This window comes from Lepidochelys kempii, chromosome 9 (genome assembly GCF_965140285.1).
Source record: "Lepidochelys kempii isolate rLepKem1 chromosome 9, rLepKem1.hap1, whole genome shotgun sequence".
NCBI lineage: Eukaryota > Metazoa > Chordata > Testudines > Cheloniidae > Lepidochelys > Lepidochelys kempii.
This window is the reverse complement of record NC_136388.1, coordinates 53,916,520-53,928,683: the sequence shown is the minus strand read 5'-3', so window position 1 is coordinate 53,928,683 and position 12,164 is coordinate 53,916,520. Positions and strand designations below refer to the sequence as shown.

General features: G+C 47.7%; 1 protein-coding gene across 1 annotated transcript in view; it reads right to left on the bottom strand.

Moving 5' to 3' along the window:
* Positions 1 to 12,164, bottom strand: part of RAB6B (RAB6B, member RAS oncogene family) — a 129,252-nt gene that overhangs the window by 44,917 nt on the left and 72,171 nt on the right. Inside the window, exon 3 of the mRNA XM_073360377.2 lies at positions 2,561 to 2,614. Coding sequence (XP_073216478.1) covers positions 2,561 to 2,614 — 54 coding nt within the window. The remainder of the gene's footprint in view (positions 1 to 2,560; positions 2,615 to 12,164) is intronic.

Sequence of the window (12,164 nt, the reverse complement as noted above, 5' to 3'; positions counted from 1 at the left end):
ACAGCTAGGTTAAGCAAGGTAACATGGGGCTTACAGACCTGAGTCTGTTGACCAAGACTGGGAGGCTCGCTGTTGTGGGCTGTGTAGACATAGCCAAAGAGGTCAACTAGTGCCAGTCATGGGGGTGGTTTGGAGAATATGAACATTGGTCCACTGGGAACTGGAGTGAAGCCACCAACTCTGGTCACCCAGGTCAAACAGATCACAGCCAACCTGGGATGGATTTCTACTGGCGCACAAAAGGCTTCATAGCCGATTAATAATCCAATAACTAATCTAGGCTGAGACTTCCAAAAAGAATTTAAGGGAGTTAGGCACCATATTCTCCACTGAACATCAACTTCCTCAGGCCCCATTGAAAATTCCAGCCCCTGGCTCCTATGGAACAACTCCTCTGGACAAAGGAAAATGCGGCTGTAGGGGGAATCCCAGGTCACAGCTGGCATCCAATTGTCGAGAAGTGAGATGGAGGCTGAACACAAAAAGGCTGATTCTCCTTGGCCGGGGTGGAGTCCACTGGTGAAAGGACATGTATGAAAACCTGAACCCGAAAGAGGTGCAAACTGGGAATTAAGTGTATGTACTGAGTAAATAGTTGCCTATCACCCCTGGGAACCTGATTTCAAATCTTAGATTCACTCGAAGACATGAGTTTGGTGGGACCCAGCCTAGTCCCTATTTGTTCAGCTCCCCTATCCCACCATCCAATGATTCTCAGACCTTGCTCAGGCCTAGTATTACAGGTCATGGCAGAGCTGTGTTAGGGGAGCTTGTTCAGTGCCAACTTGAATTCTAATGACTCAGTGCTGTGAGGTTAGTCCCTCACGTTCATGAGCACTGCGTCAACCCACACCATTTCAAAGGCCTAAGACTATGATGTTTTTAAAGAATTGTGGGAGCTGAATTGTCTTCATCCTCCAGCTCTTGGGTCAGAGACAAATTCCCTTTGAAGGAATGTAGCCATGCCTTCCTGTAGTTACTCCTCCACTCTGACTGCGGCTAAGCAGTGGATTTCATCAGAATGACTGGAGTGCCATTTGAAGTAGAACCAGCCCATTTAACCCAAGACAGATGTCTCTGAGTGCATTAACACTGCAACAATAGCGAGAGGCTGTTTATGGATGAAGCTGTAGCATCTCTTTCATTACATTTCACTTCCATTTCTCCCATTCCCTTGTACAAAATTTCCCCCCAAAATCAATAAATAAAAAACTTGGAACAGATTTCCTTCCAGTGCCATTTTCTGTAAGATCTGTGAGCTGGCAGAATACAGGGGATGGCTGGCCTGTGGGGATAAACTCTTGCCCTTATCCAACAAAACTGAAGAGCCAGGGCATTTCTTCCCACTTCCTTGGGGCTCAACCATGCCTTGAAAGCACTGATCTGCACTAGGAGCAGGGCAGTCGTCCCACCCCACAGGTTGCTCAGGGAGGCATTGCACATGCCCCTCCCCAGCACAACCTGTCCCCTTCCCCAGCCCATTTGGGGTGAGTTTTGGTGCTAGCTACACATGGTCACTGTTGTCCAGGAGCGGAAGGGCCTGTGTGGGAGTTAGAAGAGAGTGTGGCCTATCTGGCCATGGACTGCCCAATCTGATCTTAAAGTACTGACTGGACGGATGGGTGTGGAGGTGCATCACCCCAAAGGGAGGGTCAAGAGGGAATGGAGACCAAATCTCCCTCAGTGCTCCCAGGAACGCACACACTTCCCCATGCCCCTGCCCGGAGCAGCCAGCCAGCGTGGAAGAGAGGAAGCAGGGCCATATAATTGCCTCTCCATCCCCCTGTGTGGCAATTTGTACCCCTGGCGCCTCATGGAGGGAGCTGCCCTTTCTCCCCCCCATACGAGGGCTGTGATTGTTCCAAACGCTTTCATGGCCTGTGGCATGTGTATATGTGTATATGGGGAGAGAACCCTGTTCACACAAGGTCAGGGCCTCCATGAGGTGGAGGGGAGCAGAAGGGCAGTGGAGATGGGGATCTCTAGGCTCTATATGCAGGGCTGGGACAGAGTTGGCTGTTGTGCCAAAGTTCCCTCCTTTGGAGTGTTTGGTATAAGTGTGTCAATCAATCAGACTCCTTCAGCACAGTTGTGTGTCTGTGGGTTCCTGATGACTTGGATGGCCTAGGGCTTTGGTACTTTGAGGTCAGTTCTTGGTGGAAATGTCCAACCTTCATCCCAACCCAACTCTCCCTCTCTGCTCAAGGGAGGCAACAACTGTCATTCTGGTATGCAGCTATCTTTGAACCCCTCTACCAGCGAGGTGACCTCCTAGGATGGGATGGAGAAGGTCAGCAGCGAAGCCACATGGGGGAAGTTACTGTGTATGGAGGCAGGGAAGGGGATTTCAGTCCCCTTAAGTACCCTAACTGTGGGTGAAGCGATCTGTGAAAGTCAATAATTGGCAGCACGAGGCGAAAGGGAGGCGCCCAGCTGGGGTATTTGCTGGGGTAGGTTTGGACAGCATAGAAGGGATTATAGCTAGTGGCTCCCTCTTCCAAAGGGTCTGCACAGAACTTCTTTTGGCATGGTCAGCAATTCAGCAGCATCTGCCACTTACTGTCCGATCTTCCAAGTACATGGTTTTTGATAAGAAGTCGATTCCAATTGTAGCCTGTAAGAGAGGGAGACAGGAAATGAGAGAACATAAGAATGGCCATACTGGGTCAGACCAAAGGTCCATCTAGCCCAGTATCCTGTCTTCCAACAGTGGCCAATGCCAGGAGCCCCAGAGGGAATGAACAGAACAGGTAATTATCAAGTGATCCGTCCCCTGTTGCCCATTCCCAGCTTCTGGCAAACAGAGGCTAGGGTCACTATCCCTACCCATCCTGGCTAATAGCCAGTGATGGACCTATCTTCCATGAACTGATCTAGTTCTTTTTTGAACCCTGTTATAGTCTTGGCCTTCACAACATCCTCTGGCAAGGAGTTCCAGAGGTTAACTGTGTATTGTGTGGAAAAAATACTTCCTTTTGTTTGTTTTCAACCTGCTCCCTAATAATTTAATTTGGTGACCTCTAGTTCTTGTGTTATGAAAAGGAGTAAATAACACTTCCTTATTTACTTTCTCCACACCAGTCATGATTTTATAGACCTCTATCATATTCCCCCTTAAATTGTCTCTTTTCCAAGCTGAAAAGTCCCAGTCATATGGAAGCTGTTCCATACCCCTAATAATTTTTGTTGCCCTTTTCTGAACCTTTTCCAATTCCAATACATCTTTTTTGAGATGGGGCGACCACATCTGCACACAGTATTCAAGATGTGGGCATGCCATAGATTTATATAGAGGCAATATGATATTTTTTCTCTTATTATCTATACTTTTCTTAATGTTTCCCAACATTCTGTTCACTTTTTTTGACTGCCGCTGCACAATGAGTGGATGTTTTCAGAGAACTATCCACAATGACTCCAAGCTCTCTCTGTGACGGGTTGGATCACAGAAAACCCCTTGGGAACTGCCAACTGATGTGCTGAGACTACCTCTGAGCCCGTTTTCCCTGGCAGCTTGGGACTTCAGTGCCCTGCCCGGTTTGAGCCAGACACGCTAACCTGCTACAAACTCAGCCCCAGGTCTGAACCACGTCCCTCAAAAGCTTCAGGGTAAACTGAAAACAGCTTAAGAAATGTTTCTGTCTCTAGCACTCAGGTACCAAACTCCCAATGGGGTCCAAACCCCAAATGAATCCGTTTAACCGTGTATAAAGCTTATACAGGGTAAACTCATAAATTGTTCGCCCTCTATAACACTGATAGAGAGAGATGCACAGCTGTTTGCCCAACCCCTCCCCCCCCCGTATTAATACATACTCTGGGTTAATTAATAAGTAAAAAGTGATTTTATTAAATCCAAAAAGTAGGATTTAAGTGGTTCCAAGTAGTAACAGACACAACAAAGTGAATTACCAAGCAAAATAAAATAAAACAAACAAGTCTAAACCTAATACAGTAATAAAACTGAATACAGGTAAATCTCACCCTCAGAGATGTTTCAATAAGTTTCTTTCTCAGACTGGACGCCTTCCTAGTCTGGGCACAATCCTTTCCCCTGGTACAGCCCTTGGTCCAGCTCAGGTGGTAGCTAGGAGATCTCTCATGACTTCAGCCCCCTTCGTTCTGTTCCACCCCCTTATATAGCTTTTGAACAAGGCAGGAATCCTTTGTCCCTCTCTGGGTTCCCACCCCTCCTTCTAAATGGAAAAGAGCCAGGTTGAAGATGGATTCCAGTTCAGGTGACATGATCACATGTCATGTGAGACCCCAAGCCCTCATTCCTCCCAGCCTGACTCACAGGAAGGCCTTCAAGCAAACAGAGCCATCTACAGTTGTCTTGGTTGATGGGAGCCATCAAGATTCCAAACCATCATTAATAGCCCACACTTTGCATAACTACAATAGGACCTCAGGGTTATATTTCATATTTCTAGTTTCAGATACAAGAGTGATACATTTATACAAAGAGGATGACCACACTCAGTAGATTATAAACTTTGTAATGATAATTTACAAGAGACCTTTTGCATGAAGCATATTCTAATTACATTATATTCACACTCATTAGCATATTTTCATAAAATCATATAGAGTGCAATGTCACACTCTTTCTTAAGTGGTAACAGCTAATGTAGACACCATCATTTTATATGTACAGTTGGGATTATATTTTTCAATGTGCATTACTCTACATTTACCAATATTGAATTTCATCTACCATTTTGTTGCCCAGTCACCTAGTTTTGTGAGATCACTTTATAAGTCTTCACAGTCTGCTTTGTACTTAACTATCTTGAGTAGTTTTGTATCATCTGCAAATTTTGCCACCTCACTGTTTACCCCTTTTTCCAGATCATTTATGAATATGTTGAATAGAACTGGTCATATTGGGTTGCATTAGTAGGAGCATTGCCAGCAGATTGAGGGAAGTGATTATTCCCTTCTATTCAGCACTGGTGAGGCCACATCTGGAGTATTGCATCCAGTTTGGGGCACCCCACTACAGAAAGGATGTGGACAAATTGGAGAGAGTGCAGTGGAGGGCAACGAAAATGACTGGGGGCTGGGGCACATGACGCGAGGAGAGGCTGAGAGAACTGGACTTGTTTAGTCTGTAGAAGAGAAGATTGAGGGGTTCCAACTATCTGAAGGGGGGTTCCAAAGAGGATGGAGCTTGGCTGTTCTCAGTGTTGGCAGATGACAGAACAAGGAGCAATGGTCTCAAGTTGCTGTGGGGGAGGTCTAGGTTGGATATTCGGAAACACTATTTCACTAGGAGGGTGGTGAAGCACTGGAATGGGTTACCTAGGGAGGTGGTGGAATCTCCATCCATAGAGGTTTTTAAGGCCCAGCTTGACAAAGCCCTGGCTGGGATGATTTAGTTAGTGTTGGTCCTGCTTTGAGCAGGGGATTGGACTAGATGACCTTCTGAGGTCTCTTCCAACCCTAATCTTCTATGATTTTATGGTCCCAGTACATAGGGGTCACCACTGTTTCCCTCTCCCCATTCTGAAAACTGACCATTTATTCCTATTCTTTGTTTCCTATCTTTTAATCAGTTACCAATCCATGAGAGAGCCTTTCCTCTTATCCATGACAGCTTACTTTGCTTAAAAGCCTTTGGTGAGGGACCTTGTCAAAGGCTTTCTGAAAATCTAAGTACACTATATACACTGGATCCCCACTGTCCACATGCTTGTTGATGCCCTCAAAGAATTCTAGTAGATTTATGAGGCATGGTTTCCCTTTACAAAAACCATGTTGACTCTTCCCCAACAAATTATGTTCATCTATGTATCTGACAATTTTGTTCTTTACTATAGTTTCAACCAGTTTGCCCAGTACTGAAGTCAGGCTTACTGGCCTGTAATTGCTGGGGTCACCTCTGGAGCCCTTTTTAAAAATTGGTGTCACATTAGCTATCCTCCAGTCATTTGGTACAGAAGCTGATTTAAATGATTGGTTACAAACTACAGTTAGTAGTTCTGCAATTCACATTTGAGTTCATTCAGAACTCTTGGGTAAATATCATCTGGTCCTGGTGATTTATTACTATTTAGTTTATCAATTTGTTCCAAAACCTCCTCTAATGACACCTCAATCTGGGACAGTTCCTCAGATTTGTCACCTAAAAAGAATGACTCAGGTTTGGGAATCTCCCTCACATCCTCAGCCGTGAAGACTGATGCAAAGAATTCATTTAGTTTCTCTGCAATGGCCATATTGTCCTTGAGAGCTCCTTTAGCATCTCGATTGTCCAGGGGCCTCATTGGTTGTTTAGCAAGCTTTCTGCTTCTGATGTACTTAACAAAAAAAATTTTGCTATTACTTTTTGAGTCTTTGGCTAGTTGTTCCTCAAATTCTTTTTTGGCCTTCCTAATTATATTTTTACAGTTCATTTGCCAGTGTTTATGTTCCTTTCTATTTTCCTCACTAGGATTTAACTTTCACTTTTGGCACTGTACCTTTTAATTTCTGTTTAACTAACTTCCTCATTTTTGTGTAGTCCCCCTTTCTGAAATTAAATGCTACGGTGTTGGGCTGCTGTGATGTTTTCCCTGTCACAGGGATGTTAAATTTAATTACATTATGGTCACTATTACCATATTCACCTCTTGGACCTAATCCTGTGCTTCACTTAGGACTAATTCAAGAATTGCCTCTCCTTTTGTGGGTTTCAGGACTAGCTGCTCCAAGAAGCAGTCATTTAAGGTGTCAAGAAACTTTATCTCTGCATCCCATCCTGAGGTGACAGGTACCCAGTCAATATGGGGATAGTTGAAATCCCCCAGTGTGATTGAGTTTTTTTATAGCCTCTCTAATCTCCCTGAGCATAGTCACTATCACCATCCTGGTCAAGTGGTCAGTAATATATCCCTACTGCTATATTCTTATTATTAGAGCATGGAATTACTATCCCGAGGTGTATGGCACCAAATAAAGTGGCCTCTACTGTGAAGAACTCACTCTGTGAAGGCACAAAAGGACACAGTTCTATACAGAAAACACCCATATGGCAGCATCGCATACATACAGTAGATGGGGAAGGGTGAACAGACAAACTTCCTCTAATTCACTGTTGTGAACTGCACTCTGAGTCTATATCTGGCTGTATAAATGACACAACACTGAATTTAAATCCTGATCACAGAAAGCTCTTTTCTCTTTAAAATACAAATCATTTGATGATAGCCAGGTTCCAATTAGTTTCCTGATCCCGTCTACCAGGTCTGGGCCCACTTCCTTTGACACAAAAGCCTTCCCACCTCAACTGTACAATTGCCGGTGTTGGATTGAAAATGTTCCCAAGTGCATAGTTCGTGGATGATGGCAAAGCAGGGGCGCCAGAACAGAGGGGACCAGGGAGCCATGCCCCCCCCTTTTTACTGGTCGTAAGGGCAAGCAATGGGGGGAAGGGGTGGAGAGGAGGGAGCAGGGGACAGGGTCTTCGGGGGAAGAGGAAGCTCAGGAGTGGGGCCTCTAGTGCAGGGTTGGGTGACCAGTTGTCTGGTTTTTGACCAGAACACCCTGTCGAAAAGGGACCCTGGGAACTCGGGTCAGCACCAGCACTAAGGCAGGCTAGTCGCTACCTATCCTGGCTAGCACTGCGCTGTTCTCCGGAAGCAGCCAGCAGGTCTGGCTTCTAGGTGGGGGAGCCATGGGGCTCTGCGTGCTGCCCCCACCCCAAGCACCGGCTCTGCACTCCCATTGGCCAGGAACTGGCCAATGGGAGCTGGAGGGGGGCAGTGCCAGTGGGTGGGAGCAGTGCCTGAAGCCTCCTGGCCCCCCACCTAGAACCCGGACCTGCTGGCCACTTCCAGGGTGCATGCAGCATGGTGCCAGGACAGGCAGACAGCCTGCCTTAGCCCCCCTGCTGTGCCAGAGGTAAGCCCCTGTCCCAACGCAAAGCCCCAACCCCCTGCCCCACCCCTGAGCCACCCCCCAAACCCAGAGCACCCTCCTGCACCCCAAACCTCTCATCCCCAGCCCCACCCCAGTGCCCGCACCCCCAGCCCAGGGCCCCCACACCCTCCTGCACCCCAACCCCCTTCCTCAACTCACGGCCCCCTCCAGCACTCCAAATCCCTTGGCCCCACCCCCCAGCCTGGAGCCCCCTCCTGCACTGCAAACCTCTCATCCCTGGCTCCACCCCAGTGCCTGGACCCCCAGCCAAGAGCCCTCAACCTCTCCCTCACCCCAACCCCCTGCCCCAGCCCAGTGAAAGTGAGTGAGGGTGGGAGAGAGCGAGCCACCAAGGGAGGGGGAATGTAGTGAGTGGGGGGCAGGGGCAGGGCTAGGGTGTTTGGTTTTGTGTGACTAGATAGTTGGCAAACCTAGTGAAGGGTTGGTGTGAAGGCAGGGCCTCGGGGGTGGAACTGGACAGGAAGAGGCAGTGGAGCGGGCACGGGAAGAGGTAGAATGGGAGTGAAGTGGGGGTAGGAAGAGGTGGAATGGGGGCAGGGCCTGGGGATGAGGGGGGTTGAGCACTCTCAGGGAAAGGAGGAAGCCGGTGCCTGTGATTCTGAGCCCCTTCATTGCTCCTCCCCCCTTTAAATTCTTGATAGGGGATGAAGTGGGATTTAAGAGATAAAAGCAATGGAGCCAGTCATGTGATTAGCTGTATATCTGACCATTCCCCCCCCCCCCCCCGCGCGCGCAGAGAGGCAAGTAACCTAGTTTCAATGCTCTGAAGCTCAGAGGCACTTAAATATATATCACTTAAGCACTGCTGCTGACTTGAGAACAAAGGGGATGGGGGTGGAGAGGCAGGGCCGGGGATGAAGAGAGCTGGACAAAGCAATTATATCCCTCCAACATGCTGGTGTGGGGGGGAAGGGAGAGAGGGGGTGAGAGAGAAGGCTGGAGAGAGGCAGTGACAAGCCCCCGGAAAGAGGAACACTAGACCGCACCTTGGACACTACTGCTGCTGCAGAGTGCAGAGCATGAGGTATTGGAAGACGGTGTGAAAGGACAGGGAATGAGATCAGAGTGATGCACATAGGTCAGAATGAGGACCCGAGTCTGGGGATGCCCAGAGGGCATGTTAGGTGGCAAGACCCACTGCCAGACAGCCCCGAGTACCTAGCAGGCTGGTGCCACACAGTGCAGTCCCCTTAACGGAGAGGTGAGAGAATGGTTAAGGGATCATTCCTGTGGCTGGAGGCTCCTAGGACGTGGAACATGTTACGCTGAGGGATGGGCACCTCGACTTAATGAACTGCTTTTAAAACTAGGCATCCTGCAGATCATGACAAATGGGAGTCATGTGAGCAGGGCTACCTCAGTTCTGGTGGAACAGAGAAGCAGGCCAACAGGAACCTGTGCATTAAGGATTGTGGGTAGGCTGCCCATCACCCACACTCTTCAAATGGAGTGGTCAGCCCATTTCTCTAGTGTTTGGAGACGCTGGAATGGACTGTGCCTAATCTCTTCCCTGGCAGTCATCCTATTTTGGGGACAAGTTGGGGAGTGCCATTTATCAGGAGGCGGATTCAGTTGACTCACTAGAAGGCTGTAGTGGTCCCATCCTAGATAGAAATGTAGGGCTGGAAAGGTCCTCAAGAGGTCATCTGGTCCCTCCCCCAGGCTGAGGCAGGATTAAGGATATCTCCCTGACAGGTGATAACTATGGCTGCAACCAGCCTCCATCACAGAGCCCCACTTTAGCACATCTGTAGTTTTTTGTTTGAAAGTTCAGGCCCCTAGAATGGGAAACACTCATGCAACCCCAAACAATGCTGTTGTCATGATTTATGCCCCCCCAACCATGATTATACCTCCTCATATAGATGAGCCAGTCTAGGAGAACATGAGTCCTGTAAGCCAGTATAAATAATTTTACACTGGATGCTTTCCTTTGGAAGAAATCAAAATGAATTGTGATGTATTTATGCACAAATACAGAATGGGGGAGAACTGGCTTGGCAGCAGCACTGCTGAGAAGGATCTGGGAGTTGTGGTGGATCACAACCTTGAAATGAGTCAACACTGTGATACTGCTGCAAAAAAAGCAAATGCAATTTTAAGTTGCATTAACGGAGGCATAGCATGCAAATCACGGGAGGTGATAGTACCGCTCTACTCAGCGCTGGTTAGGCCTCAGCTGGAGTACTGTCCAATTTTGGTCACCAATGCATAGAAAGGATGGAGAGAAACTGGAAAGGATCCAGAGGCGAGCAACAAAGATAATCAAAGGGATGGAATGCAAGCCATATGGGCAAAGTCTGAAGGAACGGGGTATGTTTAGTTTGGAAAAGAGGAGATTGCCAAGGGACATGATAGCAGTCATCAAATACTTCAAAGGCTGCCATAAAAAAGATAGAGAAAAGTTGTTCTCTCTTGCCACAGAGGGCTGGACAAGAGGCAATGCATTCAAACTACAGCACAGCAGATTTAGATTGAATCTCAGAGAAAACTTCCTAACTGTAAGAACAGTAGGTCAATGGAACAGATGACTAGGGAGGTTGTGGAAGCTCCTTCACTGGAGGTTTTCAAAAGGAGGCTGGATAGCCACTTGTCTTGGATGGTTTAGACCCAACAAATCCTGCATCTTGGCAGGGAGTTAGATTAGATGATCCTTGCGGTCCCTTCTAACCCTATGGGTCTATGATCGGAGTGCTTCTCACAGCGCTCAGCAAACAGTCCCCACAAGCCATGTGTCAGCAGCTGTAAATGGACTGGTGCTAGGTCTGTTGGGTTGGGCCATTTTGTGATAGCACTCCCCCTCTGAGAATCAAGTTGGACACCCAAATATCACTAGCTGATTTTGAAAAGGGAGGCCTTCCTGTGTTTGTTAGTATAAGTGAATGTGATTTATCAGCTGGCATTAAAGAGAACTGGCACCCATGTGGCCAGCCCCGCTTTGAGAACTGCTGTCACCGATAGAAACAGGTCAGTTAACATGGACGGTGTCTGCTGTTCAGCCTGAGCATAAGAGTCCGCAGACACAGAAATCCAAGCTCTCATATGACAAGTACAAGACTGAATGAGAAGTCCAGATCCATCAGTTCAGGCCTGGCTGCAGAAGCTATAATTGTCTTAGCGCAAGGCACCAAAAAAGAAACAACAGAAGAATAGTGTGTGAAATGGGGAACTTTAGGTAATTTGACCATTTGCTAAACCTTAGAGAAAACGTTCCTTCCCCTTGTCCTACATTCTGATGGCCATGTCTCTCCGATCACCTACTACAGGGATGCAGGATGTGAACAGTATGGGGCTGCAGCCAGCCAATCATGGAGGCTGGCATTTAGAAAGGAGCCTAAGGGCTTATCTACATGGGGACACTCAGGAAAGTTAATCTAAATTAACTGTCCAAGTGGATTAGTTGAACCTCGTTAAACCCCAGTGTGAACACTAATTCAGAATTAAAGTGGCCTGAAGTTGATTTAGCTTAATTCACTTCCGAAGTGAACTAAACTAAATCGAATTAAGGCCTCTTTAATTCTGAATCAGAGCACCCACCCAGGGGTTTAATGTGGTTTTACAAATCCACTTTCAATTCACATGGTTCATCAATTTGGATAAACTTACCTGCGTGTCCCTGGGTAGACAAGACCTATGAGTACCTAACTCCCTTAGGTGCCTTTGGAAAGTCCCAACCAGAGTTTCTGAGTGTATTGCCTCAGCTGTCTGACTTGAAGAAGGGAAGAGCAGCGAAGCACCTTCCTACCTTCCCTTATTGTCATTTCCTTTGAAATTCCCTATTTCGAATGAAAGGGCAGCTCTGACAGAGGCCACAGTCCAGTGAGGACTGGGCACTGCCCCGTGAGTCTTTCCAAAGTGCACTCCGTGCTCCAGTAGCGGGGAAGGAACGTTGTTTTGGGGGTGCTGATTCAGCAGACAGCCCAGCTGGTGGGGCAGCAGCAACTGCACCAAGATGATTTTTCAAAACGGCCCAGAAACACATTTTCATAGGCAATCAGAGGAGAGGGTGACTTACCTTTATAAACTGCTGCTGGTTTGCAGGGTGGGGCTGGTAAGATGGACCCCACCAGTGGAAGGTGCTGCAGGGCCCAGCAGCCAATGGCAGTTAGTCCATCTTCACTGGTCAGTCCCAGTGCCTCTAAAATTTGCTGAGATTGGCTGATAGGTCGCGAGGAAACAGGCCACCTTCTACTCTCCCTGTGTTTAGCGGCGGGTCGGGTAGCAGCAGGCTCCATCCTTCT